At 36.2% G+C, this 21,304-nt stretch overlaps 2 protein-coding genes across 3 annotated transcripts; one reads left to right on the top strand and one right to left on the bottom strand.

Moving 5' to 3' along the window:
* Positions 1–373: 373 nt before the first annotated feature.
* Positions 374–12,613, bottom strand: phaf1 (phagosome assembly factor 1). Of its 2 annotated transcripts, none has more exons than XM_079621159.1 (16): positions 11,606–12,613; positions 10,495–10,577; positions 10,303–10,386; positions 10,156–10,199; positions 9,921–10,000; positions 9,723–9,817; positions 8,328–8,392; positions 7,901–8,013; positions 6,205–6,338; positions 5,969–6,052; positions 5,750–5,832; positions 5,533–5,576; positions 5,388–5,437; positions 5,190–5,248; positions 3,975–4,047; positions 374–3,568 (listed from the first exon to the last, which is right to left on the bottom strand). In XM_079621159.1, exons 1-16 carry the CDS (start codon positions 11,667–11,669, stop codon positions 3,479–3,481), a joined length of 1,245 nt encoding a protein of 414 aa, XP_079477285.1. In that variant the 5' UTR covers positions 11,670–12,613; the 3' UTR covers positions 374–3,478. The 2 variants fall into 2 exon arrangements, with proteins under 2 accessions (XP_079477285.1, XP_079477284.1); XM_079621158.1 differs by having other exon boundaries at positions 539–3,568; positions 8,328–8,425; positions 11,606–12,601.
* Positions 12,614–16,120: 3,507 nt separating this feature from the next.
* On the top strand, positions 16,121–18,108 carry foxl1 (forkhead box L1). The gene has a single exon (XM_079621018.1). The coding sequence runs from the start codon at positions 16,379–16,381 to the stop codon at positions 17,522–17,524; it is 1,146 nt and encodes a 381-aa protein (XP_079477144.1). The 5' UTR covers positions 16,121–16,378; the 3' UTR covers positions 17,525–18,108.
* Positions 18,109–21,304: the final 3,196 nt, after the last annotated feature.

Below are 21,304 nucleotides of genomic sequence, written 5' to 3'. Positions count from 1 at the left end.
AAGCCATATGATAGCTTTGTGTGAGATATTTGTCATTATTCGCTGAAAATCTCCTGAAGTGATCTGCACTGCACTTATCTGAATGTATCAGAACATTTCAGGCTTGGAACAACATGACGAAATTGTCATTTTGACAAAAAAAATGCTCAAATATAAAATTTAAGAAAAAAGGTTCACAAAAGCTTCTGTAGATGATTGTTATATCCAACTCAAACTATTCTCTATTATTTGGGGGAAATTATTGTAGTTTGTCTAAATGATAAAGATGTTGTATAGGAAGTGCAAGGGAATCAGACACATTTTGTATGCACAAAATAGACACTAATGTTATGCATTGAAAAGTACTGAGTTATGTAATATAGAACAGACTATTACTGTATACATATCCTTTATTAGACAAATGGCACCACATTGATTAGTGTGCTGCATTGTTTTGGATGACCTGCTGTCTTTTAGATTTACATTAAAGCCTGCTGTGAACATGAACATTAAGTGAATCCTTTTTTTTAACAAAAGACAAAAGATTCCTCCATTCTTTCCCCCCATATTTATTACATCCATTCTTTAAATATTTTTGTTGAACACACTGTAACAATTTTAATGAACAAAATTAGCAGTTTAAAAAAATGTATAATGCTTTCAGTAGATTTAACAAGGAAACTAAAATCCAATGGTCACAGCATTGTTGCCCCACTCGGAGCTTTTGACAAACCAGACCATTCCAATTTATATACTCCATCAACGCAATGATTATTGCTTTGAAAACATAACAAAAAGAAACAAACAACAACAAATTGCCTGATAAATGTTGATCTTCCATGTACATGTTCCTTAAATCTACAGAAGTAAAAATATCTGTGATACAAAACACCACATTGCAATCAATTTAGATACACACTTTTTTTTTAATCGAGGATAAGTCCCACTTCCAGAAATGGGTTAAATGTACTGAATCCACAAAAAATAATCACTTTTTGGAGGATGGGGAAGAACATACAATATAGAGGAATACAATACATAGCATTAATATGCGCATTACACTGTATGGAGTTTGTCCATTTCTAATTACAATCCGCAGGATGATCATTCATTCATTCCGATGCAAAAATAGGATAAAGTCTGAAGAACAAACAATACAGCCAAACCCCTTTTGATGAAAAGCATTCACTTGCTCCTGGCATTAAAAAAAAAAAACATCCACCTGAGTTTGGGCAGGCAATCAGCCCATCAGACCACATTCCCCCCCAGTTACAATCCCTAAATGACAATAAAACAGCGATTGTGTTGTTCCTTATCGACAACGGAGATTCCAATTGTGCATCTAAACAGTTTGCTTTAAGATCTAACCATATTAAAGTGGAACTCCACATCCGTTTCAAAAAGTACAAATTGTATTAAGACAGAAACACCACAACCACTTTGTGAACTTCAGATCATGAAGGGCAATCTCCATTTTCTGTAACATTTTTGATACGCAGACTGCAATAATCAATTTAAATACACTGAACACAGTAAACTAGCGCTTCATGAAAAGAGTTCAATACCCAACGAGTCGTTTTTTTCTTCTTCCTCTAATATTCAGGTACGTTTTCGGAAACAAAAGGACTATGACTATTCATTTAGCTTTACATGCTCAGACATACACAAAGCAGTTCAAACAATTTCATTTACAGAGAAAAAAAGTCAAGACAGGCTCGGTGGGAGATGAGGCACAATGTTAAAAGCATCTTCCTTGTAAAAGGGTAAAATATATTAAAAACACCACTGACGGTCTTCCAGCGGAGTTAATGAGAGAGAAGTTAATGTAACAGAAAGCTAAATGCCCGAATTAGCCTGAACCACACACTGCAGAAGCCTGAAGGAAGGTTGGAATGACACCAGAGGTGTGGAGCTCGACAGCCATTGGTGGTTACGCTGCCAGGAAGCAAAGCAATGAACAGTAGTTAGAGGTGAACAAACCATCTACTGAAGTTAAAATGCTCTAGTCATCTCCGAAAGTGGTCAAATGTAGGCTACGCCATCTAGGACAACACTCGAGGGAAGCTGCTATATTGTCCCCTCAAGAGTTCAAGGAAACCAGAAACTCTCCGAATGTTATGGCGAGTTCCAAACATCAGCTGATCTGTACCGTTAGGGCAACACAACAATGAAAATTCTGCACGCTATTTACAGATCTGTACAGACATGGACACACCGTGCTTGAGAAAACATCACATCTACTTGCTATGGAAACACCAGCAACAAATCTGAAGAGAGAGAAAGCTTCAAATAAAAAAGCATTACAAATTGATGGAGTTGCTATGCTGAAAACAATTCAGGGACTTACTAGATCAAATCAAAAGGGAATGTTCTTACACTGTGGGTATTAAAAATGTCAAAGAGCTAACTGTTGTTTCTTCTTTGGCTAATGATTTGGCAATCAGGTGACAAAACAGTTCTGCAGTTAAGACTTTAAGATACTGAACAAGGGGAAAAGAACTTCACATCTTTCAACTTGGAACAAAATAAAAGGACGCAAACAGAATTGACGGCATGACATCCAGTGGGGAAAAAGAAACGGCGATGGGTGGATGGCTTTCTCTCCGGTCTGGGTTGCAACTAGCTTTGAAATCCAGATTGCACGTCGTCGTTCCCTCCCCCGCCGTTCTTTCTCATGGAGACTCGCAATTAAATCGTTCCTCAGTGGACAGGAGACAATTATCAAGTAAATTAGGTGTATTTTAGTGCAAATGTTCAAAACTAATAAGCTCATGAACAACAAAACAATAACGGAATCAACATAAGCGGGTGTAGTAGGGTGTTGAAATGAGAGGTAATGTGTGCTGCTGACTTGGTATGAAATGGGTTTATGAATCGATATGCGTGTATGTGAGCCTGCTCATGTGCCACAAGAACATTTTCACAGCACTGGATCCACACTGTGCAAGCTTGTGCTTGTAACCTTACGTAAATGCATACAAAACACGCTCGTTGAAATTACGCGGCAAAAGTTTGTCCTCATTTGACTTTGTTCTCATCCTCTGCGCATAGGAAAGCAAATGAACTTGAATGCGTGTGCGTTTTTGTTAAAGTGTTTAGCGTGCAGAGGAGAAATCGGTTCAATGTTCGCCCTTTGGTGGAAATTTAGAAGGTTGGGCAAAAAAAAAAAAAGATTACACAAATATGCTTGTGTGGAAATGAATCACTGTGCATCCACAAGTGCTATAACGATGCTGACATTGATGCATGTCCGGGTTAAAGCTTTGGGGGCAGAGCCAGGTTTGCATGGTTATCTGAGATTATTAGCAGGCTGAGGGCAGCCTCCATGCTATTATTGAGGAGACCGAATTGAGAGGGGGGGGAAGAGTTTAACTCCAGAGAAACTCCCAGCATGTCTTGCTTTAGCTTGTGTGATGGCAGCAGTGAGTGAAGGCACACTCTACTGGTCGGTTCAGAGGCTCTGCAGGGCTGGACGGGCACCGTGGGCATGGCGGACTCCTCAGTGGGCACCGGGCTCGGCACGGGCCAGGCTACTTGGACGAGGCGCTCCGTAGAGAGTCACAGAAGCTATGTGGTTATTCTGCATAACCTGTAACAACAGCAACAGCATAGAGATGAGATCCAATAAGTGCTTAGCTGTGTATGAGCTATGGTATATGGTTATCTGCCAATATTATGGACTATGAAAAAGAATATGGTTAACCAAACAGTTGATGGATCTTATTGACTTCCATAATATGAAAGGTGAGTAAATTGAGGGTGAGTAAATGATGACAGATTTTGGGTGAACTATGCATTTAACGGCATCACCCAAAATGTTAATATCAGTACATCCTTAATATAAGCAAATTATACTTTCACTGTATTGTAAACATGAAAACCAAATCTGACATTTATTTGTAAAATTAATATCTTTATTTATTTTTTAAAAGCAACTTTTTATACAGGCTAAGTAAGTAAAACAAACAGTACACACAGATGGCCCAGTCACATACCTCAAATATCATTCTCTGCAGTCCAAAACAAAATGTGGAACCAAAAGGGTTGGTGTTGTTTGCAGAGGATGACCTGCAGAGCAGTACAATATTAATACATTTATCAGAGCATTATAAACAGCTTTTCATATGCAGCGGTGGCTCTGTGCTGTAACTCGTATTAAAGCATGCGAATGATCTGACTTTTTTTGTTTTAATCCAGCCGGTGTTGTTATTTTTAAATAAAACTATTACAATATTTATGTCAATTGAAGTAATGCTGAAATAATAAAAGGTTACCCTTTATATATACACTATTACATTACAGCTATAAGTAACTTTGCAAATACATGTCAACTAACTCAGAGTATTAATAGGCTGTTTGGTTAGGGTTAGTAGAATAAGTACATGTAATAATTCGTTACATTTATATAGCGCTTTTTCTGAGACCTCAAAGCGTAGTTGCCAAGTTACTTAGGGTCAGTATAATGTCTGTTGTAGGACCATCAAAATAAAGTTTTTGCAGATATTAAGCAGACAGTTTACTAATACTCTAATGACTACTAGTTAACATGTAGTTTTGGAGTTACTTATGGTTAGTAGCATAGATGCACCAATGTATCAGGCAATAGTCGGTATCGGCCGACCGTTAAAAGCCATTATTTTCACTATCAGCCGATTGTTTAAAAACAGCCGATGATCAGGGCCAATTATACCCTGTCAATCAATAGGAGGCAGAAAAAACGTGTCAGACTGCAACTTAAACTGTGTGTGAAGAAAATGTCTCGTGTTGAATTTAGGGCAATAACGCCTTTAAATAGCGACGTTAAAGCAGGCTCTATTTGACCCTATGAATCAAGCCAGGTTTGCCAGGTCCGTGGTTTTTCCCTACACCAAATATTTATAGCTCGCCTCGCATCCAACAAAGTTTTGTTACTTCTGATAAGAAGCCTTCAAATTCTGTCCATTTGATCATGAAATTCAAACAATAACTGGTGTTTTGATGCTGTAGCATAACAGATCGCTGTAGCGCCCCAGTTCAAGCGGCAGCGTTAATCTTTTCTTCCACTTTAATACGACAAGATATAGCACGAAAAACATGCATAAAGGTATGTTGAGATACAGTACAACTTATTGCATCATGTCTTATGTAATCGCTCAATCAGACTTTCAGCCATGGAAGACGTCAATAAAACAATCTGTACTGTATATGTGGCCAAAATATAAGAATCTCACCTGTGTAGCACAACTGGTTTTTCCATGGGGTGTCCTAGCAGCTCCTGAATCTGATCCCACTGAGTGCAAAGGTTGAAACCATAATTAGTACTCACTTACTTAAAAATGTTTAATTATTTATCACATACAGTACTATATAACATCTAATGCATGCGTTACATAAAGAATGTGCAGGCTACACACGATCTATGAACTCACTTTGCTGTAAGTGGTCAGAATGCAGTCCTCGCTCTGAGCGTCTGCCCCGTCTGAAACAGAGTTTAAAGAATGAGACAAACACAAAAGACCACAGAGACACAACAGGGAATTATGATCTAGTTCAGAGAGTCTGATATAGACTGACCTTTTTTAATGACAAGAGGAATCTTGAAATCACACCGATGATATCTGAGATGGGAGTGAGGGGCAATAAAGTGTGTAAATAAAGTGGTATGAGATACTGAAACCACACATTTCTGAACACTTAAATGAAAATCAATATTCAATCAATATGTCCAGACTGCAAACCGTCCTTTCAAACAGCAGTGACCAATGCAATACAGCAAAGCAATGAGACTCACATGTTAAAATTGTAATGACCAGGGAAGTTGGTGTGAAGGACAAATTTTTTAACCAGGTGGGTTGAAGAGTCAAACAGTATATCCTGAAAGATATATAGAGACATAATGCTCAAAGTTCAATGGCTTTATGAAAATTTAACAAAACAAAAGCTACACTAACATGTTATGAAGTAATAAATAGTCATTTAAGTAATAGAGTTATTTAAAGCTAATACTCACCACTCCTAGAATATAATAATTAAAGAAGTAGTCATTACATTTGGACGGGACTTGCTTGTGAGGGGAGGGTGAATGGATCTTCATCTGAGACATCAAAAAAAGGAAAAGATATGTCAGGACAAACAGTACATGTGAAGAGGGAATGTCGTGGTTTATTTCTGAGAATGTATCTTTGCTCATCTTGAGATTAATGTACTGTGTGTGGACTGTGGAGTATACATGGGATTGGTCAATACCTTGTCCTCTGACTTGTAGAAGACCTTATGTGGGGAGCCAAGAGCACTCAAAACATCCTGACAAGAATCTCCAAAGTAGATGTTTCTCTCAACAGCCCGCACTTTCGTATCAGCCAACACTCCCGGGCCACATCCTGAAAAAGTGAAGTAACACATACAATGTGACAAAGCAGCGTTCCAAACAGCATATTTGTTTACCAATTCAATTTCCATTAACACTGGATCACTGGATATCACTTATAAACTGGATTACAGCACCAAAATTTTACTTTGGACATTAAGTGGTGACCCAACGCAGTAGCAAAATTGATTATGAAAAAAATGAAATAAATAAACATACACAGCTATTTCAAATGCTTGGGGCCGGTACGATTTTTTAAATCCTATCCTCACCAAGGCTGCATTTATTTGATGAAAATGTAAATACTGAATGAATACTGTAAAATAATAATAATTTGAAATATTATTACATTTTAAAATCTAATTTATTCCTGTGATGGCAAAGTTGAATTTTCAGCAGCCATTACTCCAGTCTTCAGTGTCACATCATGTTCCTTCAGAAATTATTGTAATATGCTGATCTGGTGCTCAAGAAATATTTCTTAACATCAAAGTTGAAAATAAAATATTTTTGTGGAAACAGTGATCAAAAAAAAGAAAAAAGGATTCTTTGATGAATAGAAATTTAAAAAGAAAATTATTAGAAAATCAAATGTATTACATTATAAATGCCTTACTGTGACTTTTGATCAATTTAATACATCTTTGCAAAAACAACAAAAAAGAACAGATCTTAATAAATGATTTGTTTATTAAAGACATTTTTGTTTACTTGTTATGATAAACAATTTTAATGCTGAGCTTGTTTTAATATTAATATTATTCATTAACAGTAAAATAATTTAAAAAACGTAAGTATTTTGCTATCCTTACATACAATTCATGATTACATAGTTGCAGGTTATGGTTTGCATTTATTGGTTTTTCTTTGCTGTCTGTGACCTTTCAGACCTGGAACCCATGTCTGATTGATCACAACCCTCCAGTTTTGGGTCACGACCCTTTAGTTGAGAACCACTGGACTATTAATAGTAGTTAAAGTCACACAGTACTGGTTACTAGGAAAATGACCAAAGAATGGATAATAGAAGCTATATAAACATCTTTGTTAAGATCAATTCATTTATGATTTTTCCAGCTCTGGTTTATGCTAAAGTGATTAAATAAACCTATGTTGTCTGTTTATGTTGGTGATGATGACTAACAATCAAACAATAATCAACAAAAATGTTTATTTATCTCACAGGCACACATTACTAATGCTAGTATTCTAAGCACAGCATAGCTTAGGAAATAACATGTCATGACATGCCTTTAAACACAGAAGCATGGTAAAAACAGGAAACTGTGTTGGCCTCATCAAAACAACACATTTGTTAATGGCATATTATGATGAATTAAAATACATAGAAATTTGAATGGAATCAAGAATGATCAAAGTATGGTATTCTACAAGATATATTGTTTTGTAGTGATGAAAAGTTTCCTTTGAGGGAACCAAAAAAAAACCCTCTGAATTCTGCATTCTGGGAGTTCATGAGAATGTGAACAATTAATTTAGTCAAGTGCATGTTTAATAGAAACATCGCATAATGATTTCTGACCTTAGTGAGTGAGTTTAGGTTGTTTCTAATACCTGCGGTGAGGAGACGAAGTTTGAGACCCATGGGTCCCGCCCCATCCCTCAGCACCTCCACACTCTCTGCATACACATTACCAAGGAAACAGGCCAGAGGCATCACCGGAGCCCTGCGAAGAAATATATCATTTACAACGATCGCTGCTTGTGGAAATACAACCCATGAGGTTCTTACCAAACGCTTAAACTGAACAATCAAAACTAGACACCCAAGGTAACAGACGAAATGCAGATTAATGCTCCCCTTGGGCCACATCAACAAATGGACATACTAAGATGATGACTTTGAACTTTGAAGGTCTGTTAGTAAACACATCCATGCTTAATAGTCTTATGCATATAATCATTCATTAGTGGTGGCATTTTTACACATTTTTATCCCCACACAAAGGCCTCAATTATCCAAAACATGCAGAAATCTTACTTTGTTTCTTGAAGGTTGTTTCCGGAGTAAATGTACATCCGTTTGACAGTGGCCCCATGGGGAATCTGCAGGGAGGCCAAGCCATGGGCAAAGTTAGGCTGTCAAAGCAAAACAGCTAGTAGTAGAATGCAGTGTCTGTGCGGGTGTCTCCTCTGGTGAAAAGATGCTCACGTCATCATCACAGGATACATTCATACATCGGCCAGGGGTTATTTTATCATTAACTGAAGCTAAAACTATTAAAACATTTTAAACAAATAAAGCCAAAATAAAATATAAATATTACATTAAAACCTTTATTTGGGTTTTATTTCAATGCAGAAAAATGTTTTCATAGTTTTAATTTCAGTTAATGATAAAATAACCCATGGCCGATGCATGAATTTATCCAAAATACCTTACTGTGATGATGATGTGAGCATCTAAGCACTAAAACTAAACTAAAACTGAACTAAAACTAAAAAAATAATTAAACCTAATTACTAATATGTTAAACTAATTAAAAATGTCAAAAGCACATAAAGTGACTAAAAATAAAATGAAGACTTAAAATATAAAATAACCTAATTCAATATATGAATACATTATAAACAAAATATATTATATCTAAATAATACTAACATTACACTGACATTGGTATAATTAGATTTATTGTAATAATAGTGTTACTGTATTTATCTTATATAAAGTACTTTATTAATAATAAAGTAATATTTCATTCATTTATTATTAGTATTATTTTACTTTATAAGTAATAAAGTAATATTTAATTTGATGTCTTATTATTTATTTATCATTAGGGCTGTCAATAGATTTAATGTTTTTATCGCAATAAATCACATAGTTATCGTGACATTAAGATCATTTAAATTGTTTAATTTTGCTATATGTGTTTTATTATTTTTTATTTAATATTTGCTATATTTGTTCATCATTTGCTATATCCAGCAAGGTAAAGTATCAGATTGAAGGATGATTCTCACAAAACTGCATCCTGGCGCCAGGACTGCTAATTATTATTATTTATTTATTTGTAGTTTACTTCGTTAGTAATACAGAAGTGCTTTAATTTAGCTTTAAATGTATTTTATAATAAAGCAATCACATTTTAAGGCAGTGGGCTATTTTCTACTTGTCTGTGCACAGAACAAATACTAAGCAGAACGGAGAATAAACACTTAAAAAATGGAAAATATCATGCTTATTCAGATATATACCAATACCATGCTTCTTGGGATATGTACCATGGTAATACCATAGGATTCTTTGAAGCTCCATCGAAATACCATGATGAATATGGTATCCTTCAAAACTATGGTATTCCATCTAATGGTAATACAACATAACTTTTTTTTATAAGAGCATGAACAACACAGGGAGGGAACATAGTCTCACCTCATATTTAGGAGCTTCACTCCAGGAGTCCAGCTGAAAGGAGAAGGAAAGCCCTCGGAAGTTCAGGTGGAAGAGCTGCTCGGCAGCATTGTAGACTGGAAAGAGAGAACATGAATCCCCCAGCAATCACACACACACATACACACACACAGCAATGAGGGGTCTGGACAAATAACTGACGCTGACAATAAATCTCACCTCCTGGATGAGTAGCCCCAAAGGACTGATCAATCTGCTCGATAGTAGGTGCTATTGCCTGAGAGTTAAAATGTACTCCACTGTAATGAACAGAGAAAATGGTCATTTTACATTTCTGTGGCTGACACAGTGGTCAGTGGTAGATGTTAGTATATCAGCATCTACAACATATAGAGAAAGAGTAAAACACACAATGTAATCCGCAACTATTGTGGCAAAACACAAGATCACTTACCAGTATTTCAGTTTCACTTTGCTCAAATCGTACACTTCAATGACCTGAAAAACGATGGAGATATATTTGCAACATGATGTAACGGGTGTAAGAAATAAACCATGCGTGTGCACACACACACACACACACACAGATGTTGTCTCTCACTTTCAGTCTCTGATTGCAGGCGTCAAACAGCAGTTTAATTCCATCCTGAGTCAAGTTGAGAATGAGGTCGTGGCTGAGTGGCATCTGTTTGGGGAAGAGAAACAGGTCAGATAAGGATACAAAAAATTCTGTATGATTAACTTCAGTGCACATAGACATTTATTGAAAATAATAGTAATAGCATATCCTTACTTGTTCGCTGTAGAGCACCTGGACATTTTTGATGATTCTGCAGTGTTTCTGTAATATGGAAATGGCCTGGGCCAATGGCATCCCTGGAAACAAATCCAGACAAACAAATCGATTGTCAGGTTTCGGTTCACATGATGATAAAATAAGTGAGTGGAGTCAACAGCTCTAGAAGCTGCTGAAGTAAAAATATTATAATTTCATGGTATATAACACAAACATGTAGAGTATGTAAGAAAATACCTTGTCACTCTTTATAATAATTTATTACACAGCTTTCTGGAATAGTGGATTGTTATTGGTCAGGTGCCACTGAGTCTTTTTTTTTTTCTTTTTTTTGGTCAAAAAACTACACAACAGGTAGGCTACAAAATCCAAAAGTGACTTAAATTGAACAATAAAGGTCCATTCACACTAAAAACGATAACTATAATCATGAAGTAGCTACTAGCTTGAACAAAAATATGTCCTCTTACTCTAAAAGAATAGTGGATTCCACACCAAAACTATGACAATAATGACACAAAGGAACAATATTGTTGGAATCACTTTGAGGGAGATATTTTTACTTATTACTTATAATTACTTATTTTTGAAATCCCTATTAGAGAAATGAATGAAAAAATGATAAAAACACGTCCAGAACCAATGGCGCTGATGCGTGGGCGGGCAATAATGCACTCTCTAAGCTGTGTCTCGCCCTCGCGCCAGTAAACACGTCATCAGAGAAGATGCAAGAGGGAGGGTTTTTTATTTTGGTTACAGATTACCAAGGGCACATGAATTAAAAAAATTCACTGATGAATTAAAAAAAATAATGATGAGTATCATGTTTGAATGGCTTTGAATATCATGTACCAGCCCCAGTGACAAATCTAAAGGGACAAATAATTAATTCAGTGTAACAGAGACCTTTCTCAGGTCAAGAGAACCTCAGATGTGAACGTGTCAAAAAGCATGTGGTGCAATTGTGAAATCCAGATGGCTACTGACTATCACTATACAGTCAAATAAAACAGCTTGTTTTCAAATAGTAAACATCCTGTCAATAACAATTACATTTTTTGTGCAACATGCAATGTTACTTCAGATTTTGAACTTATTCCACACTCACCTAATGCGAATTCCCATTGTTCATTTCCCAAAGATCGCTCAGGAACGACCTCCAGATCCAGCATTGGCGGGGAGAAATTGGGGATATCAACGAGGATCTCTGACTGTGCCAGATCTGAATCTTCCCTCTCAAAAAAACTTGAATAATCCACCGTTAAATCAACTAGTCCAAATTTAACGAAGTAGTACGTTTAAAAAGCTCCCACACACTTTAAACACAGTTTGAGTGACACACGACACCCTGACGTCTGATATGTCAAAACACAAGTGAAGCAATCCAGCTATCAACGCATTCCACTGTCACCATACTTATAAATAACACTATAAAACGAATAACAGATACACACGTATAAAAAGGTCAATATGACTTAGGCTTAAATAAATTAGACAAGTAAACGGTATGTCAGTCACAGCGAGCTGATGTCAGGAAAGAATTGGTAACGTTACAGGTTGCTGCTCTTTTATCAACTTTCTTAAGCATGAATTAATTCAAGGCGTTAATTATTTTATATCTCACATATATGGAATTAAAGTATTTATAAAACTGCTGTCTGTTGTAGAAAAAAAAACACTTTGATCTGACCTTTGACTTACTCCTGAATCACAAAACACGTAAACTACTATTTATTACAGCGAACGAAGACCGATCGTGTCCAAACAGTTAACTCATATTACATGCATTTAAGTTTTTAATGACCGGTCTATATAACTCGAGACACACACATCAGACTATCAGTGACTCGTTCGAGCTTCGCCTGACGTTGTTTTCTTTCTTTGCGATGATTCAACAGCAAGCAAAAAGATCATCACTTATGACCACCATCTGTTCATAATAACACGGATTTCTCCGCGTTCGGCCGTTTCGGTTGTTGGAGGCTCCGTTACATGCAGCTTTATTTTCCGGTGTCTTTGACGTTCAAGATTGGCTTAAGATGATAAAGAAAGAGCCCCTCCGTGCCAAAAACAACTTCCATCCAAAACACCATGATCAGCTGATAATTCAACTTCCGGAGCGAACGACATAGCACTTCCTGGCGGCAATCTCCAAAATAAAAGTCAAGTAGCGCAGTTGACGAATCACTAATCGGATTTTGTGACTCACAGTAACACACCAATTAATTTGGTGGTTGAAGTAAAGGAAATAATTATGAGAGGTATACTGTTTTAATTGTTGTATTACTTATGTATTACTCTGTGAAATTATATATAGCCGTAACTTAATTAGGTTAATTCAAGAGTGCTGGTATTTATTAAACTCTACTTTTTAGCTGAACTGACATAGCAGGAAATGAACAAAAGACAACTTATTTTCCACTACAATTATCTATAAATAAAACAATTAGTATATAAAATCATTTAGGCCTTTACCGTACTGTTGAAAGATAAGGAGTTGGTGTTATGGGCAGGGGCAAATAGGGATCTCTTTACTTTTTTCTTGTTCATCCCAGTATAAGGCTAGATCTGACAGCTAAATCCGTTAAACCGAGTCACTGGTCGCACGAAAAGCCACTCCATGAGGGCAGTAATTTGAAAAAATTATATAGATTGAGAATACTGATATATAAAAAAAAGCCACCAGATGGCGTCATTTATTGAGTGCTTGCATAATAGGCCTACAAGTGATGATAATAGAGGTAAACGCTGTTTTATTATTGAATCTCAAAAGCATGACTTAAAATGTTCAAATGATATGTTGACCTGGTGTCCGACTATTTTGCTCTCATTGAGTTTACATTTTTCTGTGTTTTCTGTGAGTACTTACTTTATAAAACGTTTTGTGTAAATAGAAGAATAATATAATTGATAGCATATAATAGAATAGAACACAATAGAATAACAGCAGCATTTATAAGCTGAAGAGGTCTTATTTTGTGTCTCAATGATCTGAAAAATGTATAGTCCTATAGTCAATGTTTGGATGAAAATCGTTATATCCGTTTAAGATCCAGATGCACCTCCTTGTGTTGGTCACATGCGGTACAGTGTTCTTTCATGATAGTTTGTAAATGTAACAAACTATTGTTTGTTTATTATAAGCAACATGATTTTGTGTGTCTAAGCAAACCCCATTTAACCCCATATTGTCCCATTGGGCCTTTTCCCGTAATTAGGTAGCTTTGTAAGTAGCTTAAAAGGCCTAGTAAACAACAACTGTCCAAACAGAATGAAAGATACAACTCTTCTGAATAGCATGCAATATATTCACATTTGACATAAATTGATTGAAAAGACAGAACGAGACACTGTGAATGATTTGCAAAGCTCTGTGAATAATTTGACTTTCTCTGCACCAATAGCCCAGATCAAAACTCCAATTACATTGTTTGTGGAAACATTGTTGGCCCTGATTTTATTTATTGTGTTTGGTAACAAACCTTGCCAGTCTGTTTCACAGGGGTTCTTGTTTGTTTTTATCCTTCAGATGGGAACACGATGAATATAACAAAGAGTAAGGAATTTTAACACATGTTGCTAACGGTTAAAAATAACAGAAAAAATCTGTGTCTACTTATACAAACGATCTAAAACCACATTTCTCTCCTTGGTTTTTTAGCCTAGAAGACAGATTCGCTGATTAAAAATTCATGTTGAATGAAAAGACCTGGAATAAAATGTTTTAGGAGCGGTCCTCCTAAAACATAATGATGCAAGATAGTATATGTAAACAAAGGCAATTCATATTCTGCAACATACCTTTTTATGAAACAAAACAGCCATTTTCTCTAATAATTATAGCACACTAAAACAATATGGAGAGGTTAGACTACTCAAAGAAAATGGCAACATGTCTGTTAGATAAATCAAGCATAAGAAGCAACATTATCGGAGTGGCGTGCTGTCAGTGTGTCTGGATTTTTAGTCTAAAACTTTATGAATCACCATCTTTAGAGGGACAGTACAAACTCAGGAAAAACTTTTAAGTTTATCCACAAAAACCTCCAAACGTATAATGTAATCACAGGCCAGCTGTGTGCACTTGTAAAGTTGTTATAATCCCTCTCGGTCCTATAAACAGGAAAATACATAATATAAAGCATCATGCGTGCATCCACAAATAATACAGTTTCTCCTAACGTCCAGCCAAGTTTTCCTTTTTTGGATATCACTGCTCTTTTATCTATTGTTAGCAAACTGATGAAATCTTTATATGATACAATAAAGAAGCTATACAGTAAAAATGGTTTTGTACTATAGAAGCTGTTGGTTGCCAGACTATTAGCAAAATTCAGTGAGGATATTACAAGTATTACATGATGTAATTGTCATGCCATTAAATTATAATAACAAACCTAAAATCTTTTTAGTTTTAGTCACACTGATAACAGCACAGGTGCTTGCAGACCACATGATGTCTTAAAGTTCAAAGACACAAAACATGATTGAGGCCAGACACACAATAATAAAAGAATACTATAGAGATAAAATACAACATAAAACATTCCAATGCTTTAAAAGAAGAACTTTTAAATTAAATCTAAATAAATTAGATGATTTGTGCAGGGAATAGGACTACAATTTTCCTCAATGAATCTTAGCTTTATTCCCATTTTATCCAATACAATTCTTAGTAGCACTCTTTCAAAGATTCAAATAACAAAAAAAATAACAAAAAAATTGCCCATGGCACTTTCTATGTAAGTTATAAGATAATTCATCTTTTTTTACTAAAACAATATTTGATGTATTGTTTTTTAGGCTAGGCAATCAAAATTGCAAACAGTGCATCAAAACAAAAATCCAATGTTTAACTTTATAATTACAGATTAATCTGAAACAAAAATGTATACATACAACATACATTACATGCATATTTCTAGGATATTGGCTGTTTATTACTTAAAGCACATATTAATGCCTTATTCTGCATTACCTTATTCTACATCCCTAAACGTAACAACTAACTATTAATAGTAATTAGGTGTTTACTGAGGCAAAAGTTATAGTTAATAGTTAGTTAATAGCGGGAATTGAACCCTAATCTAAAGTGTGACCAAAAAAGTTTTTTTTAATTATTATTAATGCATTAACATGAACTAACAATGAGCAATATTTGTTTGTATTAACCTTTGTTAATGAAATGTTCATATTCATGTTAGTTCATAGTGCATTGACTGATGTTCACATATACAACTTTTGATTTTTCAAAACGTAAATGTTGAGATTGACATTAACAAATGCTGTTGAAATTTTGTTCATTGTTAGTTCATGTAAACTATAATCTTAACAAATGAAACCTTTTTGTAAAGTGTTACCGTCATTTTCTTTTACATAGCCAGCTTTGTTTTCTTTTCTAGCAACCCAAAGCAACTCCCCAAAAGAGCTCTGTCATGTTTGCTTGTTCTCTCTGTGCGAGCAACTTTCAGCGTTAAGGGTGGACGTGATATTTCAAACATCAGATCAGTGCGTTTATGTATTGGGTGCCCGGAAATTTTTCCAAATAAACACAGCTTGATTCAACTTGGGTGGGCAGACTTATCAACAGACTAATTCTATAAACAAATGAAGGAATAACCGAGCACACCATTGGCTGGTAGGCAGGGGACACGCGGAGAGAGAGAGAGAGAGGGAGAGAGACTCGAGGCTTTCTGCAATGAAAATTTAATTAATGTGGGTGGGCTGAGGGAACACAACGAGTGTTTATCATAGACAATTTATTTTCCGGCGCTAAGTCAACATAAAACAGAAAAAACGGACAACAATTATTTAACATTTAGACTCATGAAGCGGACACACCGGTGGCGATCTCCCCAGACTGAAAGTGTCCTCCGAAGTCATGAGTTTATACCACAGCCCAGTGCCGCAGCCCGGCGTGGCTGCATCGGCTCTCAGTCTATCGAATTCCTCCCTAATCTATGTTTACGGTGGCGAAGTTGGAGGCATCATTCCCGCTTTGGGATTCGCGTCCAGTCGACAGGAGCCTCCACAGAAACCTCCCTACAGCTACATCGCGCTCATCGCCATGGCAATTAAGAACGCGCCGGACAAGCGCGCGACGCTGAGCGGGATCTATCAGTTCATCATGGACCGCTTCCCCTATTACCATGACAACAAGCAGGGCTGGCAGAACTCAATCCGCCACAACCTCTCGCTGAACGACTGCTTTATTAAAGTGGCCAGAGAAAAAGGGCGACCAGGGAAGGGCAGCTACTGGACGCTGGACACCAAATGTCTGGACATGTTCGAGAACGGAAACTACAGGCGGCGAAAGAGAAAGTGCAGGGGTCAGGAGACGGGTGAGATTAAAGTCGCTCACAAGAGAACACGAGCCACGACTTCCAAACTTCACCACAGTACCCACGTGGAGAAAGAGTCCGGTTTAAGCAAACAGCAACACGAAAAACATACTGAAACCGATATTAACGTCCACGAGAATTTTAACAGCACCCAACCACAAAATAGTGAGGCAAACGTGGGCGCACGCGCCTCCGACTCCACGAGAGAATGGTGTTTGGCACCCTTGACCACAGTGGGCGCTAACCCGGGATGCCCGACGCATGAACAGACCAGCACAGTGTCTCTAAACACCCAAACTCGAACAAACACACCGAATTTAAGCGCGCAAGAGACGCTGGAACCCGTGAAGAATGGCATTGGAAGCGCGCAAAATGGAGACGCCAAATTCAAAGTAATAAATGAGCTGACGCAACCTCGAAAAAACACAGACAAATCGAAGGAGTTTAGCATTGACAGCATTCTGTCGAAAAAGGAGAGCCAGTTCCAGCGGCGGTGCGGGGTTTCTGGAGGAGCGCCGGTTGAGTGTGTGGAGTCGCGCGGTTACGCGCTCACGTCCTCGCTGATCGCACACGCGCACCCACAGCTGTACCCACGCGGATTCCCGCTCTGCTCTTACCTGTCTCTCACCTGTCCTGACAAAACGCTGCACTTCAGAGAGAAAACAGGCGAGAAATTATTCTTTTGACGACTCTTTTATGGCTTCACGTATCACAGACTGTTTAGCAAATAGTTTTATGTCTAAAAATATTAAATGAATTCAGTCTCATTAACATTCTTATTTTATTTTTATCATTATTAATTGCAAACAAAACGTTTTAAAACATATATCGAGAATTCAGGATGATATTATCATTATTTCTTCTACTACTATAATTGTTGTTGTTGTCGTCGTTATGGGATTCAACATGGGTGGCCTGAATGGCCAATCTACAGAACAGGCCTATACTGTACTAACAGTAGTTCATTCTATGTGTGTATACACTGATCAAGAACGCAATCTTTGCAAACCATCCAAAATACAGATGTCTTTGTAAAATGTTATTGTTTATATGAACAAGAGTTTTATATGTTCCTCTCAGTGGTTATGACAGATACTTGACAAATTGCATTGGGCTGTTGTTCTTGTCCTACACAAACTGAAACTTGATTTACTGCTTAAAGACACATTTATGGAAAGAAAATGAAATTATTTGGTTGTACTTTCAATGAGAGATTTATATTGAGTTAAACAGAGAACTCAATTCTTCAAATAAACAATGAGTAAAACTTTGTTGAAATTAATGCCTTTGATTTCCTACACAAAACAATCGGATATACCGAAACTGATATATAAAAAAAATATATAAATAAAAAAAATATATATAAAGAATATAAAGGACTACTTGTTGTTCCAGGACTATGCATAATCCTGAACTGTGAAACTAGTCCACCACATGTATTCCTTGCCACCATATATAGCCATAAGTGGTTTTTGAACTGAAAGGTTTAAGCCTCAGTGAGTGCAAATCAGGAATGCTTGTGGAAATAAATAAGCTTCCCCACATTCGAGCAGAGGAACTCACATCCACAAGCATTTCCTGTGTATAGGATTCTTTTGGTCAGAAGTGTAAATAGAGCGTCATCCATCTGAAGGTTTGTAGAGAGAAAGAGACTACATCTCTCAATCTGCTGCCTCCATCTGTCCTCCTCTTCACAGATGGGCTCCTTAGATGGAGCAGTCTGCAAGGGCTCTGGATCGCAGCCCCATGATCATAACGGACCACTGCTATCTCTAAGGTGATCTTTAAGAATGTTCTTTCATATTCAGCGGAATTTCATCATGACGTCATTTCCCATATACCTCATGATATTAAGTGAATTATTCAACCATGACTTTTAAGCATGACCTTTACCGATACAGCTTTATTGCATTAAACCCAAATAATTGGAATAAATAGTTGAATGTATAATTAATTAGCTATTTTTGATGTTTAAATTCTCACACTAAGCACTATGTCAAATGCATACAAAAATAAATATCTGATTGTCTCTTTACATTGCTAAAGATAATTATGCCCTCTAGTGTTATAATGTATAGTTACAATACTCAACCTCAGTTACCACACATAGATGGATAAGTTACCAAGTTAAAAAAAAAATAATAATAATTTTCATCTCTGAAAGATCCAGTGATGTAATACAGATAGACTGCTAAATGTCTAACTGCTGGATATTTGGCTGTATTATTTTTTTTAGATCTTTTGGTAACCACAGTCTCACAGAAGGCAAATGTTGTCTCAACAGCTTGAAGCTGATGGACCACAGAGCTGGATGTGAATTTTTAATGACAACATTCTCAGTTTGTGTTCGGTTCGTCTCAAGCATTATATTAAAATAAACACGAGAAGAAAGATTATCTTCCAGTGTTTAAAGTGTAAAAAATTCACACTCATTTTCATTTATTTTGACTGGAAATAGAGCACACTCTCTGTGGCCGTAACCACAAGAGCTCTACTGTGAGAGATGCCATTGACTACATATTGTTTGGCTGAATTAAATTCAGAAATCTAAATTGATTCAGATCCACAAACCGTTGATTCAGACCATAAGTGAAATGATAATGACACAATGCCTTGCAATGATTTTTAATGATTTAAAGAATTATTGCATGAAACCAGTTGTTTTTTTATTATTACATTTATGCATTTGGCAGACGCTTTTATCCAAAGCGACTTACATTGCATTATCCTATACATTTATACATAGGTATGTGCAATCCCCTGGGAACGAACCCACAACCTTGCGTTGTTAACGCAATGCTCTTACCATTGAGCTACAGGAAAGCCTATTATTGCAAATTATATCAGAAAAATTATGTATTTTGGTGTTTATTGTGCCATTAATACATGTCAGTATACAGTACAGTATATATATAAATATGATTGTGCCTTTAGAATGATATAGTGTTGAAAGTTTTACAGTTTAATGTGACATTATAAGCCATGTGCTCAAGGTCCTAAAACTGTGAGGAGCTAGATATTAATGCAATAATATGTCTACAAATATTATTTCAATTGTCAGCTGTTTTTACTGCAAAATGCCATGACCGCACCCCTTAATGACAAATGTAGATAAATATAGATAAAGTGAGAAAATTGTAAGAAATATTGACCTGAAATGATTATGTATATGGATGTATTTATTTATTATCATTCATTATTTGAATTCATTCATTCATCTTTTTTTTTTTTCTTTCTCACTATGAACCATTTGTAGAGCCCAGTCATGAAGAGGTCTATCGGCCATGCATGGTTCTAAACTTGGATCTCCTCAAATGACTCATTTGAACTGACAAGGCCTGATATATCAGAAAGGGGTCAAATCAAGAATGAGAGAAAGGAGCTATGACTGCAGAAGCGTCATCACCCTTGTTTCATGTGCAATCACGTCTCCAAGCAGCACTAAATCAAACCATTTCAAGCCGCCGGCATCAAAAGAGTTTAATCTGTGTGTTTATTATATATTTTCACTCCTAGCGTAAACCAAACTCAGTTGTCCAAATACGCTCTCAACGCTGAGGGAGGGGTTGGGGCTCTGATGAAGATTGATGGTCTCTCTAGGAGGAACATTAGCTGCTAATCAAGTTATGTTTCCTGGAGCTCAGTTTTAGACATCGCTATGTGCATGAGAAGAGCGCAAGATCCATGTTTTCTACCAGGCCTGCTTATGAAACACACTACATCCAAGTCAGAGCTGTCAATCCAGATAGCAGCATTATAGGAGACACCTTCGTGCATTAACTAATCACTGTTTAATTGGAGAAAACAAGACGTTTTCACACACATTAAAAGCAATATAAGTTGAAAATTCAAGAAAATAAATTTGACCAAATTCTCAAATAAATAATAGCCCAATGATTACATTTATTATTATTATTATTTAAAATTAATACATAGCAACATAATGTCAAGTCAAGTCACCTTTATTTATTTATACAATGCAGATTATGTCAAAGCAACTTTACAGTTATAAACAGGAAAATAAAGATTCAGTGATGCAAACAGAGTTCAATTATGCTGTAAAGCTGCTCAAAAGTGGACATGGTGTGATTATGATAATGCAAATAAGACATTATAAATAAGAATAAGTAAAATGAAAGACTGCTGACTTTGTTAAAAAATCTTTAAACCTAAAAATGATATGTTTAGGGCGTAAACATGATATTTCTCACTCTCATTTCATGCCAAGCACCACATCCACACCATATGCAAATAACCTTGACTTGAGGCAAACCAGATTTAATTCCATTTGAACTGTTTTACCACAAATACTTTTTTTTATCATTATGTAAATGTTTGACTCTTATTTTTGCTATCAGAGGTTTATTTGACTTACTTTTATGCCTCCATACGGCCATTAAAATAAGTTTCAGCAGAGAAGTACATTAAATGCAAGTGTTCTTCTCATAGCCTTGTGAGACACACTG

Source organism: Phoxinus phoxinus, assembly GCF_949152265.1.
Source record: "Phoxinus phoxinus genome assembly, chromosome: 8".
In the NCBI taxonomy this organism is placed as follows: domain Eukaryota; kingdom Metazoa; phylum Chordata; class Actinopteri; order Cypriniformes; family Leuciscidae; genus Phoxinus; species Phoxinus phoxinus.
Note: the sequence above shows the minus strand (reverse complement) of the source record. Positions and strands in the feature narration are given on the sequence as shown.